Raw genomic sequence first — 16,587 nt, forward strand, 5'->3', positions numbered from 1 at the left:
CACATGGAGTACAGGATAGGTCGGGTTAAACAACACCATGGCAACCACGGAACTCAGGATGACAACATAATGTCACTGAGGCACCAGAGGTTCTGTCTGACCCAGCTAGGTTCTAACACACAACACATGGAGTACAGGATAGGTCGGGTTAAACAACACCATGGCAACCACGGAACTCAGGATGACAACATAATGTCACTGAGGCACCAGAGGTTCTGTCTGACCCAGCTAGGTTCTAACACACAACACATGGAGTACAGGATAGGTCGGGTTAAACAACACCATGGCAACCATGGAACTCAGGATGACAACATAATGTCACTGAGGCACCAGAGGTTCTGTCTGACCCAGCTAGGTTCTAACACACAACACATGGAGTACAGGATAGGTCGGGTTAAACAACACCATGGCAACCATGGAACTCAGGATGACAACATAATGTCACTGAGGCACCAGAGGTTCTGTCTGACCCAGCTAGGTTCTAACACACAAGTACAGAATATTATAGACACCCTACATTACACCACCATGGAGTACAGGATATTATAGACACCCTACATTACACCACCATGGAGTACAGGATATTATAGACACCCTACATTACACCACCATGGAGTACAGGATATTATAGACACCCTACATTACACCACCATGGAGTACAGGATATTATAGACACCCTACATTACACCACCATGGAGTACAGGATATTATAGACACCCTACATTACACCACCATGGAGTACAGGATATTATAGACACCCTACATTACACCACCATGGAGTACAGGATATTATAGACACCCTACATTACACCACCATGGAGTACAGGATATTATAGACACCCTACATTACACCACCATGGAGTACAGGATATTATAGACACCCTACATTACACCACCATGGAGTACAGGATATTATAGACACCCTACATTACACCACCATGGAGTACAGGATATTATAGACACCCTACATTACACCACCATGGAGTACAGGATATTATAGACACCCTACATTACACCACCATGGAGTACAGGATATTATAGACACCCTACATTACATTACACCACCATGGAGTACAGGATATTATAGACACCCTACATTACACCACCATGGAGTACAGGATATTATAGACACCCTATATTACATTACACCACCATGGAGTACAGGATATTATAGACACCCTACATTACATTACACCACCATGGAGTACAGGATATTATAGACACCCTACATTACACCACCATGGAGTCCAGGATATTATAGACACCCTACATTACACCACCATGGAGTACAGGATATTATAGACACCCTACATTACACCACCATGGAGTACAGGATATTATAGACACCCTACATTACACCACCATGGAGTACAGGATATTATAGACACCCTACATTACATTACACCACCATGGAGTACAGGATATTATAGACACCCTACATTACATTACACCACCATGGAGTACAGGATATTATAGACACCCTACATTACACCACCATGGAGTACAGGATATTATAGACACCCTACACTACACCACCATGGAGTACAGGATATTATAGACACCCTACATTACACCACCATGGAGTACAGGATATTATAGACACCCTGCATTACATTACACCACCATGGAGTACAGGATATTATAGACACCCTACATTACACCACCATGGAGTCCAGGATATTATAGACACCCTACATTACATTACACCACCATGGAGTACAGGATATTATAGACACCCTACATTACACCACCATGGAGTACAGGATATTATAGACACCCTACACTACACCACCATGGAGTACAGGATATTATAGACACCCTGCATTACATTACACCACCATGGAGTACAGGATATTATAGACACCCTACATTACACCACCATGGAGTACAGGATATTATAGACACCCTACATTACACCACCATGGAGTACAGGATATTATAGACACCCTGCATTACATTACACCACCATGGAGTACAGGATATTATAGACACCCTACATTACACCACCATGGAGTCCAGGATATTATAGACACCCTACATTACACCACCATGGAGTACAGGATATTATAGACACCCTACATTACACCACCATGGAGTACAGGATATTATAGACACCCTACACTACACCACCATAGAGTACAGGATATTATAGACACCCTACATTACACCACCATGGAGTACAGGATATTATAGACACCCTGCATTACACCACCATGGAGTACAGGATATTATAGACACCCTACATTACACCACCATGGAGTACAGGATATTATAGACACCCTACATTACACCACCATGGAGTACAGGATATTATAGACACCCTACATTACATTACACCACCATGGAGTACAGGATATTATAGACACCCTACATTACACCACCATGGAGTACAGGATATTATAGACACCCTGCATTACACCACCATGGAGTACAGGATATTATAGACACCCTACATTACACCACCATGGAGTACAGGATATTATAGACACCCTACATTACACCACCATGGAGTACAGGATATTATAGACACCCTACATTACACCACCATGGAGTACAGGATATTATAGACACCCTACATTACACCACCATGGAGTCCAGGATATTATAGACACCCTACATTACACCACCATGGAGTCCAGGATATTATAGACACCCTACATTACACCACCATGGAGTACAGGATATTATAGACACCCTACATTACATTACACCACCATGGAGTACAGGATATTATAGACACCCTACATTACACCACCATGGAGTACAGGATATTATAGACACCCTACATTACACCACCATGGAGTACAGGATATTATAGACACCCTACATTACACCACCATGGAGTACAGGATATTATAGACACCCTACACTACATTACACCACCATGGAGTACAGGATATTATAGACACCCTACATTACACCACCATGGAGTACAGGATATTATAGACACCCTACATTACACCACCATGGAGTACAGGATATTATAGACACCCTACATTACACCACCATGGAGTACAGGATATTATAGACACCCTACATTACACCACCATGGAGTCCAGGATATTATAGACACCCTACATTACACCACCATGGAGTCCAGGATATTATAGACACCCTACATTACACCACCATGGAGTACAGGATATTATAGACACCCTACATTACATTACACCACCATGGAGTACAGGATATTATAGACACCCTACATTACACCACCATGGAGTACAGGATATTATAGACACCCTGCATTACACCACCATGGAGTACAGGATATTATAGACACCCTACATTACACCACCATGGAGAACAGGATATTATAGACACCCTACATTACACCACCATGGAGAACAGGATATTATAGACACCCTACATTACATTACACCACCATGGAGTCCAGGATATTATAGACACCCTACATTACACCACCATGGAGTACAGGATATTATAGACACCCTACATTACACCACCATGGAGTACAGGATATTATAGACACCCTATATTACATTACACCACCATGGAGTACAGGATATTATAGACACCCTACATTACATTACACCACCATAGAGTACAGGATATTATAGACACCCTGCATTACACCACCATGGAGTACAGGATATTATAGACACCCTACATTACATTACACCACCATGGAGTACAGGATATTATAGACACCCTGGGAATTTACGTTGTAATAACGTCTCTGTCCTCCAGGAGAAGAATAGAATAGTTGAATATCTCTGTGAATTTACGTTGTAATAACGTCTCTGTCCTCCAGGAGAAGAATAGAATAGTTGAATATCTCTGTGAATTTACGTTGTAATAACGTCTCTGTCCTCCAGGAGAAGAATAGAATAGTTGAATATCTCTGTGAATTTACGTTGTAATAACGTCTCTGTCCTCCAGGAGAAGAATAGAATAGTTGAATATCTCTGTGAATTTACGTTGTAATAACGTCTCTGTCCTCCAGGAGAAGAATAGAATAGTTGAATATCTCTGTGAATTTACGTTGTAATAACGTCTCTGACCTCCAGGAGAAGAATAGAATAGTTGAATATCTCTGTGAATTTACGTTGTAATAACGTCTCTGTCCTCCAGGAGAAGAATAGAATAGTTGAATATCTCTGTGAATTTACGTTGTAATAACGTCTCTGACCTCCAGGAGAAGAATAGAATAGTTGAATATCTCTGTCAATTTACGTTGTAATAACGTCTCTGTCCTCCAGGAGAAGAATAGAATAGTTGAATATCTCTGTGAATTTACGTTGTAATAACGTCTCTGTCCTCCAGGAGAAGAATAGAATAGTTGAATATCTCTGTGAATTTACGTTGTAATAACGTCTCTGTCCTCCAGGAGAAGAATAGAATAGTTGAATATCTCTGTGAATTTACGTTGTAATAACGTCTCTGTCCTCCAGGAGAAGAATAGAATAGTTGAATATCTCTGTGAATTTACGTTGTAATAACGTCTCTGTCCTCCAGGAGAAGAATAGAATAGTTGAATATCTCTGTGAATTTACGTTGTAATAACGTTTCTGACCTCCAGGAGAAGAATAGAATAGTTGAATATCTCTGTGAATTTACGTTGTAATAACGTCTCTGTCCTCCAGGAGAAGAATAGAATAGTTGAATATCTCTGTGAATTTACGTTGTAATAACGTTTCTGACCTCCAGGAGAAGAATAGAATAGTTGAATATCTCTGTGAATTTACGTTGTAATAACGTTTCTGACCTCCAGGAGAAGAATAGAATAGTTGAATATCTCTGTGAATTTACGTTGTAATAACGTCTCTGTCCTCCAGGAGAAGAATAGAATAGTTGAATATCTCTGTGAATTTACGTTGTAATAACGTCTCTGACCTCCAGGAGAAGAATAGAATAGTTGAATATCTCTGTCAATTTACGTTGTAATAACGTCTCTGTCCTCCAGGAGAAGAATAGAATAGTTGAATATCTCTGTCAATTTACGTTGTAATAACGTCTCTGTCCTCCAGGAGAAGAATAGAATAGTTGAATATCTCTGTGAATTTACGTTGTAATAACGTCTCTGTCCTCCAGGAGAAGAATAGAATAGTTGAATATCTCTGTGAATTTACGTTGTAATAACGTTTCTGACCTCCAGGAGAAGAATAGAATAGTTGAATATCTCTGTGAATTTACGTTGTAATAACGTCTCTGACCTCCAGGAGAAGAATAGAATAGTTGAATATCTCTGTGAATTTACGTTGTAATAACGTTTCTGACCTCCAGGAGAAGAATAGAATAGTTGAATATCTCTGTGAATTTACGTTGTAATGACGTCTCTGTCCTCCAGGAGAAGGTGTACCAGGAGAAGGAGAAGAAGACAGAGAAGAATGAGTACTTCCAAACCCAGTGGAGGAAACACGTAGAGAAGGTCACCATCCCTCCTAAACAGACTCCTGTCTACCTGGCCGTCAGCAAGGGGCCTAGCAAGGAGAAGAAGCACAGGAATGGTGAGAACACAAACTCACTCTGTTCCCTGTCTGTCCTCTCAACAGAAATCCTTTTCACGCTCTGTGTTATCTGGAGAGCTGATTTACTCTCAACAACAACGGCAGATGTCACTATGCTTGGGCGGTGTACCGTGTGTACCGTATGTAACGTGTTTAACGTGTGTACCGTGTGTACCGTGTGTACCGTGTGTAGTGTGTACCGTGTGTAGTGTGTACCGTGTGTACCGTGTGTACCGTGTGTACCGTGTGTAGTGTGTACCGTGTGTACCGTGTGTACCGTGTGTACCGTGTGTAACGTGTGTACCGTGTGTACCGTGTGTACCGTGTGTACCGTGTGTACCGTGTGTACCGTATGTACCGTATGTACCGTATGTAGTGTGTACCGTGTGTACCGTGTGTACCGTGTGTACCGTGTGTACCGTGTGTACCGTGTGTACCGTGTGTAGTGTGTGTAGTGTGTACCGTATGTACCGTGTGTAACGTGTGTAACGTGTGTAACGTGTGTAACGTGTGTACCGTGTGTACCGTGTGTACCGTGTGTACCGTGTGTAACGTGTGTACCGTGTGTACCGTGTGTACCGTGTGTACCGTGTGTACCGTATGTACCGTGTGTAACGTGTGTACCGTGTGTACCGTGTGTACCGTGTGTACCGTGTGTACCGTGTGTACCGTGTGTAGTGTGTGTACCGTGTGTACCGTGTGTACCGTGTGTAGTGTGTGTAGTGTGTGTACCGTGTGTACCGTGTGTACCGTGTGTACCGTGTGTACCGTGTGTAGTGTGTGTACCGTGTGTACCGTGTGTACCGTGTGTACCGTGTGTACCGTGTGTACCGTGTGTAGTGTGTGTACCGTGTGTAGTGTGTGTACCGTGTGTACCGTGTGTACCGTGTGTACCGTGTGTACCGTATGTACCGTGTGTACCGTGTGTAGTGTGTGTACCGTGTGTACCGTGTGTACCGTATGTACCGTGTGTACCGTGTGTAGTGTGTGTACCGTGTGTACCGTGTGTACCGTGTGTACCGTATGTACCGTATGTACCGTGTGTACCGTGTGTACCGTGTGTACCGTGTGTACCGTGTGTAGTGTGTGTACCGTGTGTACCGTGTGTACCGTGTGTACCCTGTGTACCCTGTGTACCGTGTGTACCGTGTGTACCGTGTGTAGTGTGTGTACCGTGTGTACCGTGTGTATCGTGTGTACCCTGTGTACCGTGTGTACCGTGTGTACCGTGTGTACCGTGTGTAGTGTGTGTACCGTGTGTGTACCGTGTGTACCGTGTGTAGTGTGTGTACCGTGTGTGTACCGTGTGTGTACCGTGTGTAGTGTGTGTATCGTGTGTACCGTGTGTACCCTGTGTACCGTATGTACCGTATGTACCGTGTGTACCGTGTGTACCGTGTGTACCGTGTGTAGCGTGTGTAGCGTGTGTAGTGTGTACCGTATGTACCGTATGTACCGTGTGTACCGTGTGTAGTGTGTACCGTGTGTAGCGTGTGTAGTGTGTACCGTATGTACCGTATGTACCGTGTGTACCGTGTGTAGCGTGTGTAGTGTGTACCGTATGTACCGTATGTACCGTGTGTACCGTGTGTAGTGTGTACCGTGTGTAACGTGTGTACCGTGTGTAACGTGTGTACCGTATGTACCGTGTGTACCGTATGTACCGTAAAGCCACGGGATTGTTTTTCAATACTGTCATCGCCGTTGAAACCATTTCTTTGAAGTTTTTTAAAATATATTTTTTTTATATACATTTGAATATTTGTATTTAATAATTTTTAAGTAAATAGCCGTAGTCAACTTGTGAAATACGTTAGTCGATAAAGGTGTGTTTGGTGTTTGTTTACGAGCACACAACGACGAGAGACCGTAGCCTTGAGAGTCATTCACTGCTGTGCAGCGTGCGCCAGGTGATCTAACATTAAATGTTTGCCAGCTAGATATATCTTATAACTATTAACTATCTAAAATGTGTTAAATACACTGTAGTCGTGTGTTTGGTGTAGCTAATTTAGTTGCTAGTTAGCTATCTAGCTAAGTGGTTAGCTTCTTCCAAAAATCAAGCGTCACTTGGCAACAGCAGAGAATCCCCTCCTGTATCCAGAGTCTTGCTGGCTAATATTAGTTTTGTGCAGCAAACTGTGTAGCATTTGTACTTGTAAGGTTTAGGTCAGAAACTCTACAAAACGTTTGCGATGCGCTCGTTAGCATGTAGTTGGCATTCTTTATGAGAATTCCTTAGTATCACTCGTGCTCCCAAGTGGCGCAGGCACTGCATCTCAGTGCTAGAGACATCACTACAGACCCTGGTTTGATTCCATGCTGTATCACAACCGGCCGTGATTGGGAGTCCCCATAGGGCGGCGCACAATTGTCCCAGCGTCGTCCGGGTTAGGGTTTGGGTTTGGCCCGGGATAGGCCGTCATTGTAAATAAGAATTTCTTCATAACTGACTTGCCTAGTTAAATAAAGGTTAAAAAACATTTTTTTTAAGTATTGGTTAGCATTTTGTTAGCATTTTGTTAGCATTCTGGTAAGTGACGTTTTTGGGGGGATTATCTTCCTTTGAAAAGAAATAGCGGCCGTTGTGTGCACCGTCGGTAATACCATAAAACCCGGGATGACACGGGCACGATATGAAGATATGGAAATCAGGATACAATCCAACACTAGATGTCATCCCTCCATCCCTCCACTCCTCCACCCCTCCATTCCTCCCATCCCTTCATCCCCATAAAACAGGTGAGACCACACACACACACACGCACGCACGCACGCACGCACGCACATACAACACAGCCAGCATAGTACTGGGCATACCTTGAAATGGACCGTTGGCGAGTGTATGTTGTTCATATGTACGGTAAATCATCATACCGGTGTGATTTTCTCCAGATGTGTGCGAAGCTGTCGTCAAGGCAAAGGGTGGCTACTTGAAGAATATCAAATATAAAATATATTTTTTGTTGGTTACAACATGATTCCGTATGTGTTATTTCATAGTTTTGATGTCTTTACTTATTATTATTCTACAATGTAGAAAATAGTAAAAATCAAGAAAAACCCTTGAATGAGTAGGTGGGTCCAAACGTTTGACCGGTACTGTATATTATACATAATGTATCACATGACATCATGAAGGAGTCGTCATTGGGTACTTAAAGTACTAGGTCATGTGACAGAAGTTTATTTGAGGTGAGTGAAGATGGTGTTGTATAACACATGACACTGCTAGTGTGTAACATAACTCAGCACTAAGGAGTGGTCAGTTCAACTGATCTAGGGGCCATGGAACATTAGTGTTTTTATTTACATGGTATGAGAGAGAGAAGAACTGTTTAACTCAGTCCCCGGTGGCCAAAGGACAAGGACAGTACATTTTTCATTTTACTAGAGAGAAGAGGTTTTCCTGACATATCTGAGCAGATCAGTTGATGCAGGGTTTTTAAACCTGTACAGGCCTGTTCTCTCATCTCCCAGGTCACCCTCCTCTGTTGACCCAATTAACAGAGGAGGGGGACCTGCTCATCTAACATATCATTCCACAATCATGGGCATTAATATGGAGTTGGTCCCTCCTTTGCTGCTACAACAGCCTCCACTCTTCTGGGAAGGCTTTCCACTAGATGTTGGAACATTGCTGCAGGGACTTGCTTCTATTCAGCCACAAGAGCATTAGTGAGGTCGGGTACTGATGTTGGGCGATTAGACCTGGCTCACAGTCTGCGTTCCAATTCATCCCAAAAGTTTTCAATGAGGTTGAGGTCAGGGCTCTGTGGAGGCCTGTCAAGTTCTTCCACACCGATCTCGACAAACCATTTCTGTATGGACCTCGCTTTGTGAACGGGGACATTGTCATGCTGAAACAGAAAAGGGCCTTCCCCAAACTGTTGCCACAAAGTAGGAAGCACAGAATCATCTAGAATGTCATTGTATGCTGTAGTGATAAGATTTCCCTTCACTGGAACTAAGGGGCCCAAACCATGAAAAACAACCCCAGATCATTATTCCCCCACACTTAGCACTATGCATTCGGGCACGTAGCGTTCTCCTGGCATTCGCCAAACCCAGATTCGTCTGTCGGATTCATCACTCCAGAGAACACGTTTCCACTGAGTCCAATGGTGGCGAGCTTTACACCACTCCAGCCGACCGCTTGGCATTGGGCATGGTGATCTCAGCCTTTGACTAAATTTTGAAGAACTGACTTGTGGGAAAGGTGGCATCCTATGACGGTGCCACGTTGTCACTGAGCTCTTCAGTAAGGCCATTCTACTGCCAATGTTTGTCTATTGCATGGCTGTGTGCTCGATTTTATACACCTTTCACCAACGGGTGTGGCTGAAACAGACGAATAGACTAATTTGAAGGCCATGCTGTATATCTTCCTTTCTCCCTCCTGAGAAATATATTGTTCAACCCCCCTTCTCCTGCTGTCTGTCTGTCTGTCTGTCTGTCTGTCTGTCTGTCTGTCTGTCTGTCTGTCTCTCTGTCTGTCTCTCTGTCTGTCTCTCTGTCTGTGTCTCTCTGTCTGTGTCTCTCTGTCTGTGTCTCTCTGTGTCTCTCTGTGTCTCTCTGTCTCTCTGTGTCTCTCTGTGTCTCTCTGTGTCTCTGTCTCTCTCTCTCTCTCCTTTTGCTTACAGGTTGTCTGCTTTCAGTCTCAAAGGAGCTCCTCAAACTCAATCGGTGTATTTATGTTTAGTCTAAAGACATCTACCACACACACACACACACTCACCCATTTGGAAATTAGTATTTGAAATAAGTATTTGATAATCCTCTTAAATACAAATAACCATTAAAATACTAAAGTAAAAGTACTTGTTTTGGTCTACCCAAATACACAGAAAATAAATACCAGAAACACCAGTATTTGAACCAAGGTCTGGTAGATACATGTCGGCCCAGAGGGTTATGTTATGTTGTTATAGAATGTGGTCATTAACATATTCTCCCTCTCTCTCTCTCTCTCTCTCTCTCTCTCTCTCTCTCTCTCTCTCTCTCTGTCTCTCTCTGTCTCTCTCGCTCTCTCTCTCTCTCTCTCTCTGTCTCTGTCTCTGTCTCTGTCTCTGTCTCTCTCTCTCTCTCTGTCTCTCTCTCTCTGTCTCTCTCTCTCTCTCTCTCTGTCTCTCTCTCTCTGTCTCTGTCTCTCTCTCTCTCTCTCTCTCTCTCTCTCTCTCTCTCTCTCTCTCTCTCTCTCTCTCTCTCTCTCTCTCTCTGTCTCTGTCTCTGTCTCTGTCTCTCTCTGTCTCTGTCTCTGTCTCTCTCTCTCTCCCTATGTCTCTCTCTCTCTCTCTCTCTCTCTCTCTCTCCCTATGTCTCTCTCTCTCTCTCTCTCTCTCTCTCTCTCTCTCTCTCTCTCTCTCTCTCTCTCTCTCTCTCTCTCTCTCTCTCTCTCTCTCTCTCTCTCTCTCTCTCTCAGTTCTTCTGCGAGCGGTGACAGGTAACTTCCACCGTGCTTCTCCTCTCGCCCCGTCCGGCACCGTCGCCTCGTCCTCCATGGAATACCTAGAGATCCACCCCCTCTTCCCCCGCACGCCACAGCCAATCAGGCGCCTCGAAACTCTCCAGGCGGCCAATACTAGCCCAGACCACATCCCTGCCCCCCCGGCTCCCTCTCCAATCGGTATGCACTCCTACGACTCCCTCTCCAAAGCCGAGCCAATCGACGACGTTGTGGTTCCTGCCTCGGCCACTCCCTGGTACAAACTGACCAATGGGACCTTCTCACCTCCGCGACACGTCTCCGCCTTTCACCCTGACTCCTCCTACTTAAAAAAGGCGACCATCCCCAGCCCCCCCGTCCTCATCGTCAACCCCCAGCCTAAAAAGTCCTCCTCTAACTCGGGTGACTGGTGCGGGTCAGACACCAGCTGTAGCCCCCCCAGCACCTTCGGCAGCCCCCCAGGAGGTTCAGCCTTCTCCCCGCCCAAATCAGCCTTCTCCCCCCTCAACCCGTCATCTGCCTTTAGTCCTCCGTCCGCCGGGGGCAGCGTTGAGTCAGACAGCCCCTATCACCGCGGCAGTAAGTTCCCTTCTATGGGCATCGGTCAGATCCTGAAGAAGAAGGTTCCCTTCCAACCGTTCAGTTTCAGGGCGGAGCAAGCGGTGGAGGAGGATCTGGTGTCTCCTCCCCCTTACCACATGCAGACGCTGCTCTGCGCCTCCGGGGCGCTCAAGACCCTCTGCTGAAGCATTGTGGGTAACGGGACAACGACGATGATCAAAGACCATGTGGAGGATTATGGTCCAAAGTTATTGTCCAATGAAACGAGGGGATAAGATGTCGTCGTTTCAGACAGTTTTGGATCTCGATCCTACTTCCTGCTTCCTGTTTTGGGGCAGGAAGTGGGCGTGGTTCTTCCTGAGCGGCCTTGGAACTTTTGTGAACTTTGACCCTGTGAACTGTCCTCTGCTGAGGCAGTCACCATGACGACACTATGACTCTAGATACACAGAGACACTCTGGCTGTTGGAGTGAAAGACTATAAAATAAAACACTGAAGACTAAAGGTGGTTTGAAATTAAATGAAAATGTCTCTTTGTACTGTCAACGAATGTTTCTGCTGGTGAAAGGCCTTTGTGAAGACACGTTGTGACTCCATTGACTGGAACATGTGAAACTCCTACAGTGTCAGAGTTTCACCTGTCGTTGTTACATATTGTGTTGTGAGAGAGGGCTGAGTGACACACACACACACACACACACACACACACACACACACACACACACATTCAGGGAAATTAAGATGAGGTTTTTACAGTGGAAGTGGTTGTATAATCTATTGTAAACCATTTCCCTGGAAGACTGTTATGTCATTGTGTTATTCTAGGAAGTCCCTTCAGCTTGACATGACTGTGGTTGTGTACGTTAAGCCACATAATTACAGTCGAGCCATACCAACAGCTGCCTGTCAGTCTGTCCTTTCTGCTGTCACATTCATTAAAACAAAAACATTCGAGGACCTGTGGTTAAGATCAGTCCATTAGTTATGTGGAATTTCTGCTTTGGTTTCATTCCAACAGAACCTGAACATCAACCGTGGGTTCTACCGTAGAATTAGAACGCGTTCTAATTCCACGGTATCCACGGTGAATTGTGTTCCACTGAAACCCAACACTGCAGAATCCGAGTTAATTCCACGGTATCCACGGTGAATTGTGTTCCACCGGAACCCAACACTGCAGAATCCTAGTTAATTCTACGGTATCCACGGTGAATTGTGTTCCACCGGAACCCAACACTGCAGAATCCTAGTTAATTCTACGGTATCCACGGTGAATTGTGTTCCACCGGAACCCAACACTGCAGAATCCGAGTTAATTCCACGGTATCCACGGTGAATTGTGTTCCACCGGAACCCAACACTGCAGAATCCTAGTTAATTCTACGGTATCCACGGTGAATTGTGTTCCACCGGAACCCAACACTGCAGAATCCTAGTTAATTCTACGGTATCCACGGTGAATTGTGTTCCACCGGAACCCAACACTGCAGAATCCGAGTTAATTCCACGGTATCCACGGTGAATTGTGTTCCACCGAAACCCAACACTGCAGAATCCGAGTTAATTCCTTGGTATCCACGGTGAATTGTGTTCCACCGGAACCCAACACTGCAGAATCCTAGTTAATTCTACGGTATCCACGGTGAATTGTGTTCCACCGGAACCCAACACTGCAGAATCCTAGTTAATTCTACGGTATCCACGGTGAATTGTGTTCCACCGGAACCCAACACTGCAGAATCCTAGTTAATTCTACGGTATCCACGGTGAATTGTGTTCCACCGGAACCCAACACTGCAGAATCCTAGTTAATTCTACGGTATCCACGGTGAATTGTGTTCCACCGGAACCCAACACTGCAGAATCCTAGTTAATTCCACGGTATCCACGGTGAATTGTGTTCCACCGGAACCCAACACTGCAGAATCCTAGTTAATTCCACGGTATCCACGGTGAATTGTGTTCCACCGGAACCCAACACTGCAGAATCCTAGTTAATTCTACGGTATCCACGGTGAATTGTGTTCCACCGGAACCCAACACTGCAGAATCCTAGTTAATTCTACGGTATCCACGGTGAATTGTGTTCCACCGGAACCCAACACTGCAGAATCCTAGTTAATTCTACGGTATCCACGGTGAATTGTGTTCCACCGGAACCCAACTCTGCAGAATCCGAGTTAATTCCACGGTATCCACGGTGAATTGTGTTCCACCGGAACCCAACACTGCAGAATCCTAGTTAATTCTACGGTATCCACGGTGAATTGTGTTCCACCGGAACCCAACACTGCAGAATCCTAGTTAATTCTACGGTATCCACGGTGAATTGTGTTCCACCGGAACCCAACACTGCAGAATCCGAGTTAATTCCACGGTATCCACGGTGAATTTTGTTCCACCGGAACCCAACACTGCAGAATCCTAGTTAATTCTACGGTATCCAGGGTGAATTGTGTTCCACCGGAACCCAACACTGCAGAATCCTAGTTAATTCTACGGTATCCACGGTGAATTGTGTTCCACCGGAACCCAACACTGCAGAATCCTAGTTAATTCCACGGTATCCAGGGTGAATTGTGTTCCACTGGAACCCAACACTGCAGAATCCTAGTTAATTCTACGGTATCCAGGGTGAATTGTGTTCCACCGGAACCCAACACTGCAGAATCCTAGTTAATTCTACGGTATCCACGGTGAATTGTGTTCCACTGGAACTCAACACTGCAGAATCCTAGTTAATTCTACGGTATCCACGGTGAATTGTGTTCCACTGGAACTCAACACTGCAGAATCCTAGTTAATTCTACGGTATCCACGGTGAATTGTGTTCCAGAATTGGAACCCAACACTGCAGAATCCTAGTTAATTCCACGGTATCCACGGTGAATTGTGTTCCAGAATTGGAACCCAACACTGCAGAATCCTAGTTAATTCCACGGTATCCACGGTGAATTGTGTTCCAGAATTGGAACCCAACACTGCAGAATCCTAGTGATAGTCTGTTTCTAAGCCAGTCACGTAACCTTCCACACCGCTCTAACTTCCCTATAGCCCTATAAGGTACTGTTCCGAGCCCAACTGTTAACCTGTTATACAATCAGCTTCTATATGACAGTGGAAATATACATCATTCTATATGACAGTTGAACCATTCCTTAGGGTGAGTCCCGAATACTATTCTATTCCCTACATAGCACACTGCTTTTAACCAGAGCCCTATGGACTATAACATGTGTAGGATACCATTAGGGACTCTGTTAGCAGATCTACCTGTTGAGACAGACAAGTTCTATAAAAGTGTCAAAGGATTACAATGAGTTGCTGAGTGTTGCAACCCTGCCCTGTCTCCGACTGAAACAGGAGGAGGAAGAGGAGGGGGGAGGGGGAAGATGAGGAGGAGGAGGAGGAGGGCATAACTTCCACTATCACGGCACGTAAAAGTGATACATTTCATATCGTCTTTAAGTGAGACTGACTGTCGTTTGTGCAATATTGCTATATGTGTGTTTTCTGCCTGCCGTAAACGACGGTATTGCCAAGGTGCTTTCTGAACGAATGGACACGATTGTGTTCTAGTGCCGTGACAGTTTGTGGTGTTGTATGATTCCGGGGATTCTAAAGGTTCTCGATGATGGATTCTAGTGTTCTGTATTCTATGATTTTTTTTTAAACTGTCTTCTTATACATATTGACTGTGACGTTTTGACAGTGTCACACCATTGATTCACCAGACTGTATTGGACGAGCAAATGCTTCCACTTTACACAATGCTTCTCCCTTTTGACATAGAATGTCTTTCATATCTGTCAACACTTGCATGCAAAACTGTTTTAATACCCGATTTTAATACGAAAATGTCAAAACTTTTTAACTTTTTGAAAATGTGAAATGTCTTTGTAAGTCTTTTTTTTTCTTTTTTTCGATATTGCGATTGAAATGAACGGACTTGATTCGAGGTTCTTTTGTAATGAATAGCTTTTTGCTTTTGAGTGTCGAGATTTTTACGATGGCTTATAAAATATTTTAAATATTTATACTAAATCCATGAAGTCTCTGTCTGATCCTTTTACTGCACCTGCTGCCGTGTGTGTGTGTGTGTGTGTGTGTGTGTGTGTGTGTGTGTGTGTGTGTGTGTGTGTGTGTGTGTGTGTGTGTGTGTGTGTGTGTGTGTGTGTGTGTGTGTGTGTGTGTGTGTGTGTGTGTGTGTATATATACATATACGATAGTCAAATACTTTGCCAATATAAATCAGATAATCAAATGTATACATGGTAAACCATCAAACTATACATTGATCAAATATTACATTAGTAAGTCCTAAACAAAGACCTGTGTCTCTTCATCTAAAGAAGAATGTGAACTATCTCCCTCCCAGCAAGATGGACGCCAAACCATCCCTATACACACCCTACACACACACCCAACACATGGTGTATCCATTTCCTACAAGACAGCTGTGGTAGTCATGAACACCAACACGACAGCTGAATGACCCCTTCGTAATGCCACACACAATCACGCACTCACACAATTCACACACACACACACACTGTTAATCCACTCAACTATGGTACCCGGGTCTCGTCCGTAAACCGTTCTCCGTAACACCCCGCCCTCTGACCAGACAAAGAACAGGGGTCCTCAAAGCTCTGTGAGACATACACGTCACACACAACAACAAAGCCCCCTGCTGTGGGGCGAGAGAGGGGAAGAGGAGGGGAGAAGAGGGGGGGAGGAGAGGAGAGGGGGAGAGGAGGGGAGGAGATGGGGGAGAGGAGGGGAGGAGAGGGGGAGAGGAGGGGAGGGGAGGAGAGGAGGAGAGGAGATGGGGTGAAGTGTATTAAGCGCCTTTGTTTTCCAGAGACAGGGCATAAGTCCAAAATAGCACCCTATTCCCTATGTAGTGCACTACCTTTTCTACAGAGCTCTGTGGGCCACGGTCAAAAGTAGGGTGTAATTTGGAACGCAATGTGGGCAGTTAGAGCCAAATTCCCCCCCTTAGCACCAGAGAGACAAACAGACTATGACACAGACCCCTCTAGCGTAACCACGGACCCGGAGAGAAAGGGTGATACACACCAGAGGCCAGCTGAAACAATAACTCC

The 16,587-nt window shown here is 44.8% G+C and overlaps 1 protein-coding gene across 1 annotated transcript in view; it reads left to right on the top strand.

Annotated features, from left to right (window-relative positions):
• LOC129864139 (hormonally up-regulated neu tumor-associated kinase homolog A-like) overlaps positions 1-15,523 on the top strand; it is a 36,456-nt gene extending 20,933 nt beyond the window's left edge. The window contains exons 9-10 of the mRNA XM_055936802.1: positions 5,312-5,471; positions 10,894-15,523. Of these exons, the coding sequence (XP_055792777.1) occupies positions 5,312-5,471; positions 10,894-11,663 (930 nt within the window). The 3' untranslated portion in view covers positions 11,664-15,523. The remainder of the gene's footprint in view (positions 1-5,311; positions 5,472-10,893) is intronic.
• Positions 15,524-16,587: the final 1,064 nt, after the last annotated feature.

Source organism: Salvelinus fontinalis, chromosome 10, assembly GCF_029448725.1.
Source record: "Salvelinus fontinalis isolate EN_2023a chromosome 10, ASM2944872v1, whole genome shotgun sequence".
Classification (NCBI taxonomy): Eukaryota; Metazoa; Chordata; class Actinopteri; order Salmoniformes; family Salmonidae; genus Salvelinus; species Salvelinus fontinalis.